General features: G+C 41.1%; 3 protein-coding genes and 1 long non-coding RNA gene across 7 annotated transcripts in view; 2 read left to right on the forward strand and 2 right to left on the reverse strand.

The window, feature by feature from the left end:
- The first annotated feature begins 726 nt into the window (after nucleotides 1–726).
- On the forward strand, nucleotides 727–2,851 carry LOC125971794 (ceramide synthase). Its single transcript, XM_049724786.1, has 5 exons — nucleotides 727–930; nucleotides 1,455–1,538; nucleotides 1,615–1,831; nucleotides 1,919–2,014; nucleotides 2,109–2,851. The coding sequence occupies exons 1-5, from the start codon at nucleotides 809–811 to the stop codon at nucleotides 2,364–2,366; spliced, it is 777 nt and encodes a 258-aa protein (XP_049580743.1). The 5' UTR covers nucleotides 727–808; the 3' UTR covers nucleotides 2,367–2,851.
- gemin4 (gem (nuclear organelle) associated protein 4) lies at nucleotides 2,487–9,173 on the reverse strand. Of its 2 annotated transcripts, none has more exons than XM_049724778.1 (6): nucleotides 9,025–9,173; nucleotides 6,036–8,015; nucleotides 5,015–5,174; nucleotides 4,302–4,572; nucleotides 3,521–4,213; nucleotides 2,487–3,283 (listed from the first exon to the last, which is right to left on the reverse strand). In XM_049724778.1, the coding sequence occupies exons 2-6, from the start codon at nucleotides 7,783–7,785 to the stop codon at nucleotides 3,074–3,076; spliced, it is 3,084 nt and encodes a 1,027-aa protein (XP_049580735.1). In that variant the 5' UTR covers nucleotides 7,786–8,015; nucleotides 9,025–9,173; the 3' UTR covers nucleotides 2,487–3,073. The 2 variants fall into 2 exon arrangements, with proteins under 2 accessions (XP_049580735.1, XP_049580734.1); XM_049724777.2 differs by lacking the exon at nucleotides 9,025–9,173 and adding an exon at nucleotides 8,483–8,768.
- dhrs13b.2 (dehydrogenase/reductase (SDR family) member 13b.2) lies at nucleotides 8,871–12,286 on the forward strand. Of its 3 annotated transcripts, none has more exons than XM_049724781.2 (8): nucleotides 8,871–9,080; nucleotides 9,664–9,840; nucleotides 9,917–10,192; nucleotides 10,322–10,651; nucleotides 10,877–11,224; nucleotides 11,301–11,393; nucleotides 11,492–11,511; nucleotides 11,582–12,286. In XM_049724781.2, the coding sequence occupies exons 1-8, from the start codon at nucleotides 9,035–9,037 to the stop codon at nucleotides 11,627–11,629; spliced, it is 1,338 nt and encodes a 445-aa protein (XP_049580738.1). In that variant the 5' UTR covers nucleotides 8,871–9,034; the 3' UTR covers nucleotides 11,630–12,286. The 3 variants fall into 3 exon arrangements, with proteins under 3 accessions (XP_049580738.1, XP_049580739.1, XP_049580741.1); XM_049724782.2 differs by having other exon boundaries at nucleotides 11,602–12,286; XM_049724784.1 differs by lacking the exon at nucleotides 8,871–9,080 and adding an exon at nucleotides 9,244–9,392.
- The window catches only part of LOC125971795 (uncharacterized), a 20,125-nt gene continuing 16,394 nt past the window's right edge, over nucleotides 11,617–15,347 (reverse strand). Inside the window, exon 3 of the long non-coding RNA XR_007482615.2 lies at nucleotides 11,617–13,206. This is a non-coding gene — a long non-coding RNA (uncharacterized lncRNA). The remainder of the gene's footprint in view (nucleotides 13,207–15,347) is intronic.

Here is a 15,347-nt window from a genome sequence, read left to right on the forward strand (position 1 = left end):
ATCTATATTAAAAATAATAATATTAAAAGTAAATTTCAAACCAGCAATCCAATGTGAAATTGCAGTAGATATATTGGATAACAATATTTAGGCGTATATATGCATACACGTTATTTAAAAACTACAATAAGTGTTACAAAATCAAAATGACCCAAAGAGAAGCATAATCTCCCCGTTGTTGCATAACGGCGCATCCCTCCATGCAATAAAGTTAGCCGTTAGCTTGGAGAAAACGCGCATAAAAGAAGTGGTGTTTCAGTGAGTGGTTCTTTCTTTCCTTGGCAAATCGTAAATCGACATTCTGGCTTACATAGTTCATGCCAGGAGGGAGACGCAACACGTTCAGTGACTGATCCGTTGATGCACGGGAAGGAAGGCAGTTCACCCATTGACTCGTTCGCGAACGGGAAAGTCAGGATTCGTTCCCTCACTGATCGGTTCTCGCGATGAACTGGAAATGCAAATCTCTCACTCGCTGACTAGTTCACTCACAGAACCGTTTAGTTGATGAACGGGAAATGCAATTCACGACTTATTCATGAACAGGAAGTTACGTCATTTTCTTCTTCGTTTTGTTTTACGGCGAGGTGGCATCAGCTTCAATGCGCATTACCGACACCTACTGGTTGAAGTCACATGAACTGAAAGAACGAATCACTTTAGGAAGTGATTCGTTCACTCTCGTTCACAGAAAAATAAATCGTTCTTTTGAACGAATCGTTCACTCACAAGCCAATGTGCGAGTAGTGCGTAGTTATTGCTACGTTTTTCACATGTTTGTGTTGTAAGGGCGACGCCACCGATCATCATGCTTAAAACGTTGGTTTGTGGAACTTTCACATTTGCTGGACTTTACTTTGGCTTCAGAAAAGTGTTCAGGTGGACTTTCCCTCGCTGGACCGACGCGGATGTTTTGATAGTCAGCGAAAGGTCAGTTCATTCGTGTCACCTTAACGCATTTAAAATGGTCTTGCGCCAGTGAATTACACACACAAGAAAAAAATATGGGCCTTAGTTCGATTTAATGCATGACGTCTGCTCGTGTTAGTCTGCAACTGACTTTTCTTGAGGCAAACATGTCCAAGCAAAGGTTGCTCCCTTACCAGTTAGGTGAGCTTTTGTGATTATTCATAAACTAATAGCTGGCAGACATACTGACAAGTAAAGTACTGAGTTAACTTACACAGAAATGTACGTACTTAACGACTGAACCATTATGTATGGTACTGTTGCGTTAAATTGGCACAACGAGAACAAAGCATACAAATAGTAAAAAGTAACTCATAATACTTATTACAAACACGTGCATGGTGATCAGCGCCGGGATTTTTGTTTGGCCCCCCTCAAATTTGCAGCCTTTGCCATTTAAAAGTTGCTTGCTACTGATTTGTATATTATGGATTGTTCAGCAAATAAACAAAACGGGGCATTGTGATCATTGCTGCTGTTTTCAGGCTCCTTGATGCTATCCACGCTTCCTTGGCTACTGCCTCAGGAGTCATCACCGTGACATCATGCAAACATATCATGACAGACAGGTAAGGTCGAGATGTGACTTTACAGTAGCAATGTGACCTTTAACTCATGCTTACAAATTCCTCTGGCCATCCGCAGTCACTGGGCGCTGAACGGGTTTATCGCGTTTGGATATCCCTATTCAGCCATCGACCTCTATGCCTCGTACATGAGCCACTTCCATACGCACAGGCTCAGAGGGAACAGCAAGTACAACAAGCACTCGCTGATGACCCTGAAGGCTTTTGTCTCCCAATATTGGTTGACGGTGCTTCATCACCTGGCAGTGCTTGGTCTTTTGCTCCCCATTGCCATGGTAAGAATTTTGTGTACTCAAACGTGTTGGTTTTGAACACTTATGCCACTTTTACCATATTCAGATTTAGAAAACTTTGTTTTTCAGTTCTACAGGAGAGGTCTGGGTGATTTCTTCATCGGATGCTTATTCATCACGGAACTCAGTGTTGCTTTTGTCGCCATTTCAAAGATCATCGTCCAGGTACACTGACATCATTAGGGCTTGTTACAGCACATCAAACAAAAAAATTGATTTGGCAGGTTGTTCACATAAACCCCTCCCGTCTTATTTCCAGGTGGGCCTCGAGAACAGCAGGCTGCACAAACTCAACAGCATCTTAGTCCTCATCACGTTCATCCTTTGTCGGATCATGATCTTCCCCTACATGTACTGGAAGTACGGACATGATTTTGGCATCCCACTGCACAAAGTGCCCTCTCACCTGCCTTGGCACTGTAACGTCGGCAACGTGGCCGTCCTTTTGCCTCAGTTGTACTGGTTTTACCTCCAGCTAAAGAAAGCCCAGCGAGTGTTCCGACATAAGAAAGACTAACCCAAATCAGAGCATCTGCTTTCAAATACCAGTAAAAATTCAGGGATGCATTGGGGCTTTTGAGTGAAACAAATGTACCCACGTGTCCTTAACATACGCTTTAGTCATTAAACACAGGGCTTTAAATGGTTAAAATAATTAATTATATTGTATTTTCAGGCATTAATAAACTATATAATGTTTTGAGAAACAAATCTCTGAATTTGCTGGGACTTGAAATGCTGGCAGCTGGTACAATAAACGGGTGTAGCTACCTTTTGGCATCTATTCAACAGAATAAGTTGTGGCTTCCTAACGAGCTTTGTCTCCAAATACAGAAGCCAAACTTTCACAGAGGTGAACTGTAAGAAAATAGACACAAGCGTGTCATTTTGTTTTTGTGCCATGTTCTATGGGTAGTGTGTGGGAGTTGTACAATGGGTGCCTTGGCTCAATGGCTATGGAATTGTTGCATTTAAATAAAACTGCATGCAATGGTGATGGAATTCCTTTCATGTGACCTTTGTATTTTTTTATCATCCTTTTTTTTTTAGACTTTCTTTTGAAACGAATGGTCATACCAACAAATGGCATGCAAAAAGGTGACCAGTTTGCTTTAAATTCACCCCAAATAAAAAAATAATTAAAGAAATACCCACAAGAATATGTGTAGAAGTAGTACTATAGAAAAATAAGCCATTCCATGTGAGCAAAAAAAAAAGGCAAGGTCACCCGAGTTGAGCTATCTTCTGCTGTAGAACAGACTTCATCTCCTGGTTCTCCAGGTTGTCTGTGATGGTGTTGAAGAAGTGCTTGATGTTCTCATTCTCCAGTGGGCTGCTGCTCTCGGGGAAAGCGCCTGCGATGGCCTGGTAATGACTGAGGATCTCCAGGCTGGACAGGAATAGAGGTTCACTCTGACCTCCTGGCATCATCACCTTACAAAATGAAAACAATCAATGACTAGTGGACAATCCACTAGTTAAAAACAAGAAACAAAAATCACTGCAGTAAAGAACGGTTTGGCATTCTCAATTTTGCTGATTTTCTGTGATCTGCTGAAAAGCTCGCCCATTTGTTTTTTTACTCTCTATAGTTGATTACTGAATTATAATTCTCATATATTAGAATGTTCCTGGCAGTATCTTATAAAGATAGACATTAACGCTTCTTACCTGGATGTGTTGAACATGACAGAAGATCTGACTGAGAACGAAAAGGACTTCCTGACTGGGCACTTGCTCAAGAGTCTGTGCACTTTCACTTAAATCTTCCAAACAGTCTCGGGGCATTTTAGGAGTTTTGACCGGGGTACAGGATACTTCTGAGACTTTGAGTTGCGCAGCATGTACTTGAGTCGACCCTGTCAGAGTGCCGGATGCGGGTAGGGCTAATTTGGCTTTTAGCGAGTTCATCACCTCCCTCATGGTGTGTGCATATAATCTAGCCACATGAGCCCAGCCGTCTCCTGACAGCCAATGAGAACAGCTGGATCCACAGAGCAGCTGTAGCACTCGAAGCATAAGGACCGAAAGGCAGAGTTCATAGGAAAACTGCCTCAAATCCAGGAGAGGCAGGAATTCCACGTACTCCAGTGAGAAGGGCACATGGAGGCGACCTGAGGTGATCAGCTCTTTCAAGGTGCCAAGTAACCTGCTCCATTGGGGAACGGAGCACCAGGGCATGGTCTGGGTCAGCGCCACCAGCAGGCCCTTACTGAACATGCTGACGTGTTCCGACCGGCGCTGGTCCAGATTCAGACAAGACAACATGGTGGACTGAAGGGAATCTGACAATGCGCAGCACTCCATCCATGCCAAAAGACCGGTGCCGTGTCCGTACTGGGGCAGGTTCAGAGCCGACCACTCCTAAAGATGATGGAAGAACACATGCGATGAAGCTCACCTTAACATATCATCATGACACTTCTAAAAATAAAAAAAGACAATCTCCCACCTGTTCAGGAAGATCACAAACAGCCAACAGAGAGGAGGGAACTTCATTTTTGAAATGCACACCCCACACGGGTTTCAGGTAGAAGTAAACCGTCCAGTCTAGTTTTTTCATTTTATCGTGGAGCCAGAACAGAGCTCTGGACCAGAGACTTGGGGTAGCTTCCACCTGGTCGCCAACCACCTGTGCCAGTGTGATCAGCACCGAGGTCAGTAGCTCGCTGGTTTCCATGGACCAACGGTGGACGGCGCTCCCAAGTGGTTGCTCCCAACACCTTGTGAAAGACATACGTCAGGAATAAGACAAGGTCAACGGCTTGTAATTTCACAATCACTGAATTGTGACAGTCCAGCAACAATTATTTTCAATCTTTCAATGCAATACCAACACATACTGGTACATACATTTTCATTCATTACGCATTTGACATAAGAAAAAAAAATATTTTTTATCGACAATAACAATTTGAAAATATCACCTTTCATATATTATCATACTTTTCACAGGATCAAAAGACATGTTTCTGTGTGTGTGTGTGTGTGTGTGTGTGTGTGTGTATTACTTTAGCCTTGTTTTTTTTCTGTCAAATTTTTAAATGAATTACAGTACTCTTAGGTGGTCCTTGCCTTACTAAAGACGTCATAAGAGGTTCGAGACACCTCAACATTGTACGGAATGAAAATATAATCAACTGAAACTGCAGTTTTTGAGACTACCTGAGGGCCTGGTCCTGCAGCTGAGCCAGGATGAAAAGCAAAGGAAAGGGTGAGCATTCCAACACCCAGTGGGCTGAGGAATAGGCTACTTCCTGGGTATCCACACACAAGGCAACATGGAGAAGTTGAAGGCTGAGTTTCAAATCAACAGAGCCATTGCCTAGAGGGAATATAAGCAGAGGAAAATTTAACACTAAATGGGAGCTGCAACCAAAAACTTGACACTTTAGTAACTCTTAGCTTTACATAATATACATGTATATATAAATCCAAAATGATGCTAAAATTAGTTAGCTCACGTTGTTGTTGTTGTTGAAAGGGTATCAATTAAGAATGTGTCAAGAGACTCTTAGCCAGTTGTGTTAGCGAGACATGTGACAAAATAGTATTGCCACGCCATATAACACATTTACATTATAATGAATTATTGAAGTCAGAAGCAAGTCAATTTATCTTAAAAAATTGTTTGGTTGTCAAAAAAAAAAAAAAAGAAACAAATACTTACAAATTATACCAACATTATTAAAATGATGACAATTTCCAATTTTTGTACTTTTAGCTAGAAATATAAAGTAGACCCATGATTTACTTTGGCGGGCCAAATTAAATCTTATGACCGGCCTTGAGTTTGACACCTGTATTCTGAGCAACACGGTGGAGTAACGGTTAGTAGTGATGGGGAAATGAAGCTTCATGAACCAGTTGTTGTATTATTTGGCTTCTCTAGATAGCAATGTTGGTTTAAAGTGATGGTTTTAAAAAATGGCAAGTCTGTGGGCTCACAGCTCTTCGGTGAATAGAGAGTGCCATCTAGAGGTCCAAGTAAACACAATGGGTTCATGAATCATCTTGAAGCATCATTTGCCCATCATTGCCGTGTGCCTCACAGTCCTAAAGATTCAGTATTGGAATCTTGGCTACTTCAATGTGGTTGGCATATTCTGGGGTTGTCCCATGTGTCTACTATATGTGATCAGCTATTAGCTATTTCCCCCATCACTCACCCAAAGCCGTGACTCACCTGAGCAAGCTAAGTTAGGCAAGACGAAGACGTTGACAAGCTCCTGAGGTGACAGAAGGCTCTCTTTTTCGCCTTCACCTGTAGCTACCGGCACCATTAACAGAGTCACAAACTTATGGAACTGTTCCTTTTCATTCTCTGAGAGTGACCTGGCGCTTGTTACTTCCTGCAGGCACCTGCAGAGTAGATGTGTGGGATTTCTTCTCCCTTCGCTTTCCTCTTTGCATTGCGTCAAACCTCCAAGGCCGGGCAACTGCTTCAAGATCTTACTCACGAGGGAGAAGGCCCCTTTATTGAAGATAGCAGAATGACAACAGGATCTCAATGTTGCCTCGGGGTTCTGAAAGGCCACCCTGGCCACTAAAGACACGGCTGTGCTGAGGTTGCCCTCCGCCGTTGAAGCTCCGCCTCCACCCTGGATGATGCAGTTGAAAGCCATGTTGAGCTCCCGTTCAAAGCTGGCAATCAGAGCGGAGCCGCCTGAGGTTCCAAAGAAACCCTTGCTGGATGATTTCAGAATGGCGGCCAAAGCTTTATTCTTGTCTTCCAAGGAGAGCGCAGTGAACACGGCCGTGACAACTTTGAGCAGCCTCTTGCTCCAGCTCACATCAAAGTTTTCAGTTTGGAGTTGACTCGAGAGGGTGGAAGCCAGTTGAATGACTGTGTCGCACTGCTGGAAGGCTGTTTGGTTCTTTTCAAGGCACTCCAGCCATTGCTGCTCATCACAGGCCAGCCAGCTCGTCTCACTAGCAAACAACACGGTGACGTCGTGGTAGTCCTCCAGACGATGACTGATGATGGTCATGGCAACTCTCATACTAACCTCAGAGGAAGTCTCAATAATGGGGAAAGTTAGTGATTCCAGCAATCCTCTGAGTGTATTCTTCTCAACCTCTTCTTCTCCTGTCATGTCAGCTTCTTCTAGAGCCACAAGCATTCTGTGGACACTTTGCTGGAGTTTGAAAGCTGCGTAGCTGGCAGGAGAGCTGCAACACGCTTTCAGCAAGTCATGGTTTTGCCAGAACTGGGTGAGTTCTGACGCACTCTTGAGGGCTTCAAAAAGGCTTAATCTGCTTGGCTGAAACTTAGATGGGGTGTAAGATGCTCTGAGGTCTCGCTGTGCCACCTGTAAAAGCTCTGAAGTCAACTTGTCATTGTTCTTCTCTCTGATGCTCATGGCTTTGGAGAGGAAGAGCAGCTTATCTTTGATTGGAAGGATGACTGATTGATCCGTGAGGAAAGTCGTGTAAAGAGAATCAAGACAATTGGAGAGTGCATGAGAGCAGTGCTCTGGTTTAGATATGGCATCTTTCATATCTGTTAGCATGTGAAGGAGAATGTCGAGGACATCAGTGTTGTTTGGTGACGCTGTTGAGTCCACTTTCATCCTCTTGGCAGTGTGATGAGTCAAACTAGCAGGTTGAGAAGTAAGATGAGCAACTCGGCGAGCAAACAACACTTCAATACTATCCTGTCCCTCAGCCAACTGATCTTCTCTGCTTTTCCACAGTTGCCACCACAACTCAAGAAAGAAGTGGACATCATCTTCATCCACAGGGTTGCTCTTCATATGTTCAGAGAACTGTTCCAGCTCAGAACACAGCTGATGCCGTGGAAGACACAGCAGAAAATGAGCAAATGTGTCTGCAGCTGACAAGGATTTGAGAAGTTCTACCAGAACAGTGTAGTTGACCTCTGGGAGGGGGTTCTGTAGAGGGAAGAAGGGGCTCTCCCTCCATGCCTCCTCCATGTCTTCACCATGCTCCTTGCTCAGCAACTTCAACCACACGACACAAACTAACTTTTTCCTCCAGGAGGCAGCCTTGCTTTTGAGATGATTTCCCTCGCCACAGATTTCCCCCACAGCGGCCAGGACTGGATTGCCGACCTTTTGCCAGTCACATTTCTGAAGGGAGCTCAGGGATGAAGGAAGACACAATTTGTCAGCCAGGAGGAAAGATCCCTGAAGAATGGCCCAGTCTGAAGAATGAAAGTAAAAAAAAGAAGACACGAATTCAGGCATCAGTACTCCAATCATACTCAATTTTAACATGAACTCCTAATCTTTTAAAGACAGATCTTTCACACAGAGGCCTAGAGTATTAAAAGAAAGGATTTGCATTTCTGTTATATCTGGAGTGTATATGCTAGAAAATTATTGATTTTGCAGTGTGATTCGGTGCTCTTCGTGCAAAACTGAAACAATAAATGCCACTAAATTGTGACACCAGTCATTGTCAACGAAAAACATAAATGTTAGTAATTTCAACAATATTTAAGTAGAAAGTGCAGTTTGCATTGATACAAGTACCATACATAATAGTACATTTTAGAGTACAGGATTTGAATCCGTATGTCTACCTTTACTAGTATTTTTTAACACAGTCATCTGTACATCAACTTAAGAGGGCTGATAAAGCTATTGGTGATCTTTGAGTCAACTTTACCTTGATCCATGATCATGTAGAATGTTAAAAATAGCTTCAGTCAATATATTAATTTGTAGCGAAAATGTGTTACAACACAAATGTAGTTCCTTGATTCAGCAACATACAAACAGTATCTGTACATCATGACATATATGCATATTGTTAAAAATCACAATTCAAGCGTGCGAGAAAAACGACGCTTCCGCTGTCTCTGGTCAACGAGACCAAATAAGAGACGATTCCAGGTGCTGATGGTTACCTACAGCGCTACCCTACGGCTTTCATGAGTATGACACCAAAGACGACCCGGAAGTACCACGTCGGTTTATTTTCTTTTAGAAAACTAGAATTTAGGCTCTGCCTAAAACACTGAACGTTTTTGTTTTAAACATTCCAGCAGCGTAGCATTTTGTTGATCGGCCCCTTCAAATACTGCACACAAAGCTAAATGTCCATCACAAACGTCACACTGCAGCTTTCGCGTGGCGTTGGTTCCTTCAAAATGAAAGTGAAACTAAACAGCTATTTTGAGCTCGAAAAACAGATAGACGGTGTCTTACCTTTAGAATCATGTGGTTACTTAAGTTATCAACTTTTTTCTTATTTATTATTGCAGGTAAGTGAGTCAACATTAGAAGTTGTAACTCGAGACAGTGGTTTTCGCGGAAATCTATGCAAGACTGTCGCGTAAACTGAAATGACGTTTTCTTCCTGAGCGTCAACCTGGGTTCTCAATCTTGGTGCTGCAACACACATAATTCGAATGGCAACTGGCCCCCGAGGACCAGGCTTGAAGACCCTTGGTCTATACTACATTTATTTATTTTCCTTGATATCGAACTTAAAGTCAATGTATAGTAGTACGCTCTTTGTCCTTACAACTAGGAAAACGTCATCATACGAAGAGGACAACTTCATATTCAGTGAGGTAAAATTGTGCACTAATTGACAACTGTGCTTTGTTTCGTTTTACTGATAAAAAAAAACTCTGATAGATGATATTTAGTGATCCACTCCATTTAGTGACTAGTTGCATGCAGATATCAACTAGTGTACGGTTTTACCTCACTAGTAACATGGAGGTGTCATACTAGTTTGCAAAAGGTTGTCCTAGTAGTGTACAGAAAATCGTAGCTGGCACTAGTATGTATTAAAAATCCCAAGCTGTTTTCTTTCAAAACGACTGTTTTTTTTTGCAGGGGCTCATTGTGCTAATCTACTGACATGGATGCCTTGTATGTTCAGAGACTATATCGTTCTCATCGATAACGAGGGTGCGCGTGATGTTCAGCTCCTGCAAAGACCCAGCATTCTGCAGTTTGGGAAGTTAGGAGACAATCCCGTTAACCCTCGCGCCGTCACTTTCCTTGTTATTGGTGAGGCCTTTATTGGTATGTCAGTAACACACATTGAAAGGCACTGTCTGACTCTGTTGTTGTGTTCTCTATCAAGACTCCAAACCTAACTTGCAGCGCCATGTGGGGGACATTGAAGTGGATCTTGTGAACTGTGACATTCATAGATTCAACACAGATAGTGTCCATCTGAAGTGGCCGGGCCAGAAGTCCAATGAGTACAACTCTTGGTTCACCATCACGCTGACCCACAGCAAAGGCTTGTTCACCATCTCTGCTATCCTCAGACACCCATCTGAGCCCCCTCCCTCGGAACAGCAGGATGTCAGCAATTGGCCTCCGATTGAGGACACTCAGACCCTCAATACTAAAGGTATCAGTCTATATTGATGCCTAATTGCCAAACTATCATGCCACTTAAAATTGACACACCAGAACCAAGACCCCACATTTATTTATTATTGCCAGTGTTTTTAACTTCCTGTCACGTTTGCATTTACAGTTGCGATGATCATGAAAACACAAACTCCAATGGTGACATCAGGCCTGGGGTTTCAAAAAAAGCTCCACTGCCAGTTTGCTATCGACCACAAGAGACCAAATGTGAACGTGCAGTGGTACCAGCAGTACCATGGCGAACGACGCAATCTCTTCAGTCATGCTAGCCACTCTGGGCAAAGTGAGGGAAGGGGAGTTGAACTGATTAATCTAGCAGGTGGTGACCTTTCTTACACTCTTCCCTACACTGAAGTCAAGCACGCGGGGACATATGTGTGCTCCGTGTCAGTACTTCCGCTGTCTTCCAGCCTTGATATAAGTCTACAAATTCAAGGTGAGGAATAGTATGGCTACATTCCGCTTTTACGACTATCAAATTGATTTTTGTTTTGGTCCATAGTCTGTTATTGTTTGAATAAATAAAATAGCTATGCTAAGTAGTGAAGTCATTATCACATTAATGGTATGTATGGAAAACACTTCTAGGCCATACATAGGCCAAACATTGTTTGGTAAGCTGCTACTCTATGCAAAGCTATAATCATGTATTTTTTTCCAGAGTCTCCCCGTGTGTCCATCAATGTTGGCCCCAAGCTTACATTGCTAGATGGTGAGATGGAAAAGGTGGTTTGTGAGGCAGAGAACTACTACCCTCTGGACGTGCACATCGCCTGGCACGTGCAAGACCTGGCATCTTCGAGCCAGAGGGTCGGCGCTCCTCTCCCCAAGGAGCTTGACAATATCCTGCTCTCCAGTCACAAAAACAACATGGACAAGACCTACTCGCTTTCAGCTTTCTTCTACCTCGAGGCTTCGCACAGACACTCAGGGCGTCAGTTTATGTGCACGGTCTCCCATCAGTCTTTGCGAATACCCATTAAAAAAAGTTTCATTTTGATCGTTGAAGGTGAGTCACATAATTTGCACAACTGCTCTTCTGTGGCAGCAGACCAACTTCATCATGTCTCTATTTTGTCCCCCAGAACCTAGCAGCTGGTTGTTCACGCTGACTGTTTGCAGCATTTTGGTCCTGCTACTGTATGTCCTGTATGTTATGCTAAGACACCTCTACCAAGGTGAGTATTATTTATTATCTTGTCTGCTACATCACCATAAGCCAGTGTATGTATATGAATTCAAAGACATTAAAATGACTCATTGTTTTTCTCCACAGCTAGAAAATACTCGTTGCAGGTAAGACTAGATTTTGAATACACTTTTGAGTTATCAACTGTCAATAACAGAAACAATGTTTTGATGTCAGTTTGTGTCTGTTCTGTGCAGAAAAAGCCATACTGATTGTACCTCATGACAGAGAGGAACACACAGCAGCTGGCAAAGCAGTCCCCAAGTTTTACCAACGTACCTATAAAAAAAACAATTTGCATTGGGAGGTTACAGATACAAAAAAAGAAAGACAGGCGAAACAAACACTTCTGAAGTGATTTTCTTTCTTACCACTAGAGAGAGCCGCCGTACTACCAGTGGTACCACACTAAGCCTGGTTTGGTGATCACCCCAATGACGTCACACAAGATACGCTGCAACACAAGATTTGGTTAAATCCGGCATGATGCCATACATGATGATGCTTCAATTGTGAACTTGTTTTTACAATACTTTTGAGATGTAGTTTGCCCTGGAAATGTCTCTTTAACTTGAAATTGTACAATCTTTATAGAAGAAAACATAATATATATGCTTTACATGACATTAAGTACGGCTTTCACTATTACAATGAAACAAACATCTCAATGAGGGATGTTAAAATTAATTGACAACTTAATGATCATTAAATTTATCGACATCTATTTTGCTAATAAATTGTTTTGAGACTTTGTTTTTGTCTGTAAATTGTCCAAATCCTCTTAATTTCAGCCTCTCAACAGTTAATATTCTTTCTGTTTTCTGTTCTGAGTGTGTGTTTAATCAAAATAAAACGTTGCCATAAGTCAAACATCTGCTTTTACTTTGGTAAACAATGCTCAACATTTTTCTCCCTTTTCTGACAAAACCAGTGACCGAATTATCGTCAATTTATGAATATAAATGAGTTTGTTCAATGGCATGTGAAAATGATCGTTATTTGAGGCCGTAGTATGAATAACCTGACATCTTGAACCTGAAGCAACCTCATCTAGTGGCCCTTCTAAGCTTTTAAGAAAGGTCTAAAAACCCATTTATTCCGGAAAGCATACCTTTGCTAGTTTTTAATGATATTTTTAGTGAGTTTTATTACTTTGTTGCTTTTATTGTAATTTTACCTAGTTTTATCTGTCCTGCGTTCTGTAACATTTTGCGATTTGCCTTCAAATGTAAAATGCATTCTAAATAAAATCCATTAGTACTATTATATTATATATATTATTGTATATTATTATTACAATTAAAAAACATGTTGAGTTTGTATGATTACACAAGCGGATATTTCTCATACTCCTTTGTAATATATAGATCAATAAAACCATTTCCACAGGAGTTTGAAATGGGCCTGCTCCATTGTGCAAGTCTCTAACTGGTATTTGTGAAAGATTTATTGAGCTTTAGGCTTGCCTGTAGAACCTCACAAAAAGATCAACATCAAGGCAAAAAAAAAGGAACCACACCTGTCACAGTTGGGACATACAGCATCGTTTATCTCTCATTTATGGGGGTACGATAAACGCAATAAGCTGTATTCATTATCATAAATAAAAGGAACAACAATTAACAAAACGTAAACCAACTTTGAAGTTGCAAATAAAGACGTCTTGATTGTACGTTCCAGTGTGAGCCTGAGCACAGCAATAAACTGAACGTAAGTGTTGACTGCTTGCAGATGTTTGTGTTAGCCTGTTGCCAGCAGCGAGTGCCTCCATGAAGGGACAACGTGTGCAGCCCAGGCGGGATCTCGAGTGTTCAGAGAAGACAAACAAAGCAGAGCAGTTCACTATCTCCGTGGGAAACAGAATATCAAATTATTCAACAGCTGATCAATCAACTTGTGGGGACACACATACAAACAACACCAAGACAAACAGTTTTAGCTTTTGCGCAAAACTGAAAAAATGAACTCATCATGGAGCGTATGAGACTACTAGATGGCTAAATTTGATTTAGTACTATTATTATAATGACAACATGCCAGTGTGTTTCTAACATATTATGATGTGATCAATACTTTGGATGAGCCTGACATGAAAGTGATTGGTTTGTGTTGAATAATTTGACCCATGATTTTATACATTATATTGTTATAGACCACAGGAAATGAATCAACCAGAATGGAAAACTGGAATACTAGTTTTGTGGTATTTATAGGCAATTTTTTTCTGTCGGGGTCGAGGCGATGAATTAATCGCAGACTTTTGATATTTGGGGCAGGGTTGGGTTCAATCGTTGAGTGGTTCAGCACAACTTGTTCTCTTTCTAGGACCTGACGTGGATTCAAAAGTTTAATATGAGTAATATATTTTAATATTGGGAGACCCGACTACACCTATGGAAGTGAATACGGTGGTAATCTCCCCATTCAAAGAATCTGGAATCATTTAGAAAAGAAAATTGGTAAGGTAAGAGGTTGCTGATTTTGGATCTGGGATCTGGCATAATGGCTCACAATTTCTCTTGTAGTTAATCCCAAAGGTTCAGTTTTATTTTAAAAACATCTCAGTCAAAATCAGGCGACAGTCATATGTGCTACAATTTTAAATGATGTCTTCTTTTTTTGCTAGTTAAAGATAGTGGGATAAACTTTGACTTAACTTCTCACGTTTCTTTGGTTTGATTCTGTCTTAATGTTTTGTGGGACTTTATTGGAATTCTCGTCTCGTTCAAAACAGAGGTCAAAGTACACGAGTCCTTCAACGTTTAACGAACTACCCTCTCGAATGATGCTGCGTCACTTGTCTGCTTCTCCTTTCTGAGTTATTATGACACGTATGTAATAACACAAGTGTGATTCTGAAGCAAAGCTTGTTTAGAAAAGCAAAGAGTCTAATTGCCGTCTGTGTTCTGTTCTGACTGGCCGACCTCAACAAACGCACTGCACTTTGTGTTCCTGCCAATTTCTCTGGTGAGGTCGGGTTGCAAATCTCTCCAAGTAATAAAAAAAAAAAAAAGAAGCGGGGAGGGGGGTGAGACGATGAGCTCATGGTAAAAAAAGAAAAAGCTCATACATGCATTTTCTGCTTGAATAAGCAGCAGCTATGGATGCAGAATTTTTCAGCTAAACATTAATGAAGTAAAAAAAAGAAATGTGATTTATTTGTTTCAAACCAGCACCCATATAAGGCTGAGCTCATGATGAAAATGTTGCAGTTATATTCTGATAATAATAGCTTGTTAATTTGCAAGATATGTTATTTAAGGCCACAGAGAGTTGATTATTTTTTTTCATGTTCCTTTCAACCCCTTCAAATCGTAATAAACATGATAAAATGGTGTTAATTGTTTATTATACTAATGAATATTTTTCTACAAATGTAACTAAAATTGAGAGTTCAATCTATTATAAATGGGAACACCTTTTCAACTTTGTCACAAGTTCAGTTTTAACCTCAGAGAGGAATTAAAACAATCAACTCAAAGGAAAGACTTGAACTAAAACTTGCAAAACTTAAATTGAGGCGATTCTTACTCTCAGACTTTATTCCTGAGACTTAAAGTTGCAGTTTCGATATCTCCATTCAATTTCAATTCATTTTGACAGTACTTCATCACAACTGCCAAAAAATTCACATAATAGTATACTAATAATAATGTCAAATATGTTTTTAAATGTTGTCATAAATAAAGTTGTCAAAAAATAAACACTCAAGCAAAGTCCATGTCAGTATTGCAAAGATTACTAACTATTTCCTTTCTACATTTCTGCAACTAAGGGGTTTGAAATGATTTTTGAATTTTTGCAGGTACAATGAATAAGCAACATTTTGATGTTCTAACAAGCTTTTCAAAAATTGGAAGTCAACCAGTGTCAGGGAATGGATTGTGGAGTTCTACTTCATATATGTACAGCAATACTGTTTACAGATTGAGACGTTGGACAG

The sequence above is a fragment of the Syngnathus scovelli genome, chromosome 7 (genome assembly GCF_024217435.2).
Source record: "Syngnathus scovelli strain Florida chromosome 7, RoL_Ssco_1.2, whole genome shotgun sequence".
Lineage (NCBI taxonomy): Eukaryota > Metazoa > Chordata > Actinopteri > Syngnathiformes > Syngnathidae > Syngnathus > Syngnathus scovelli.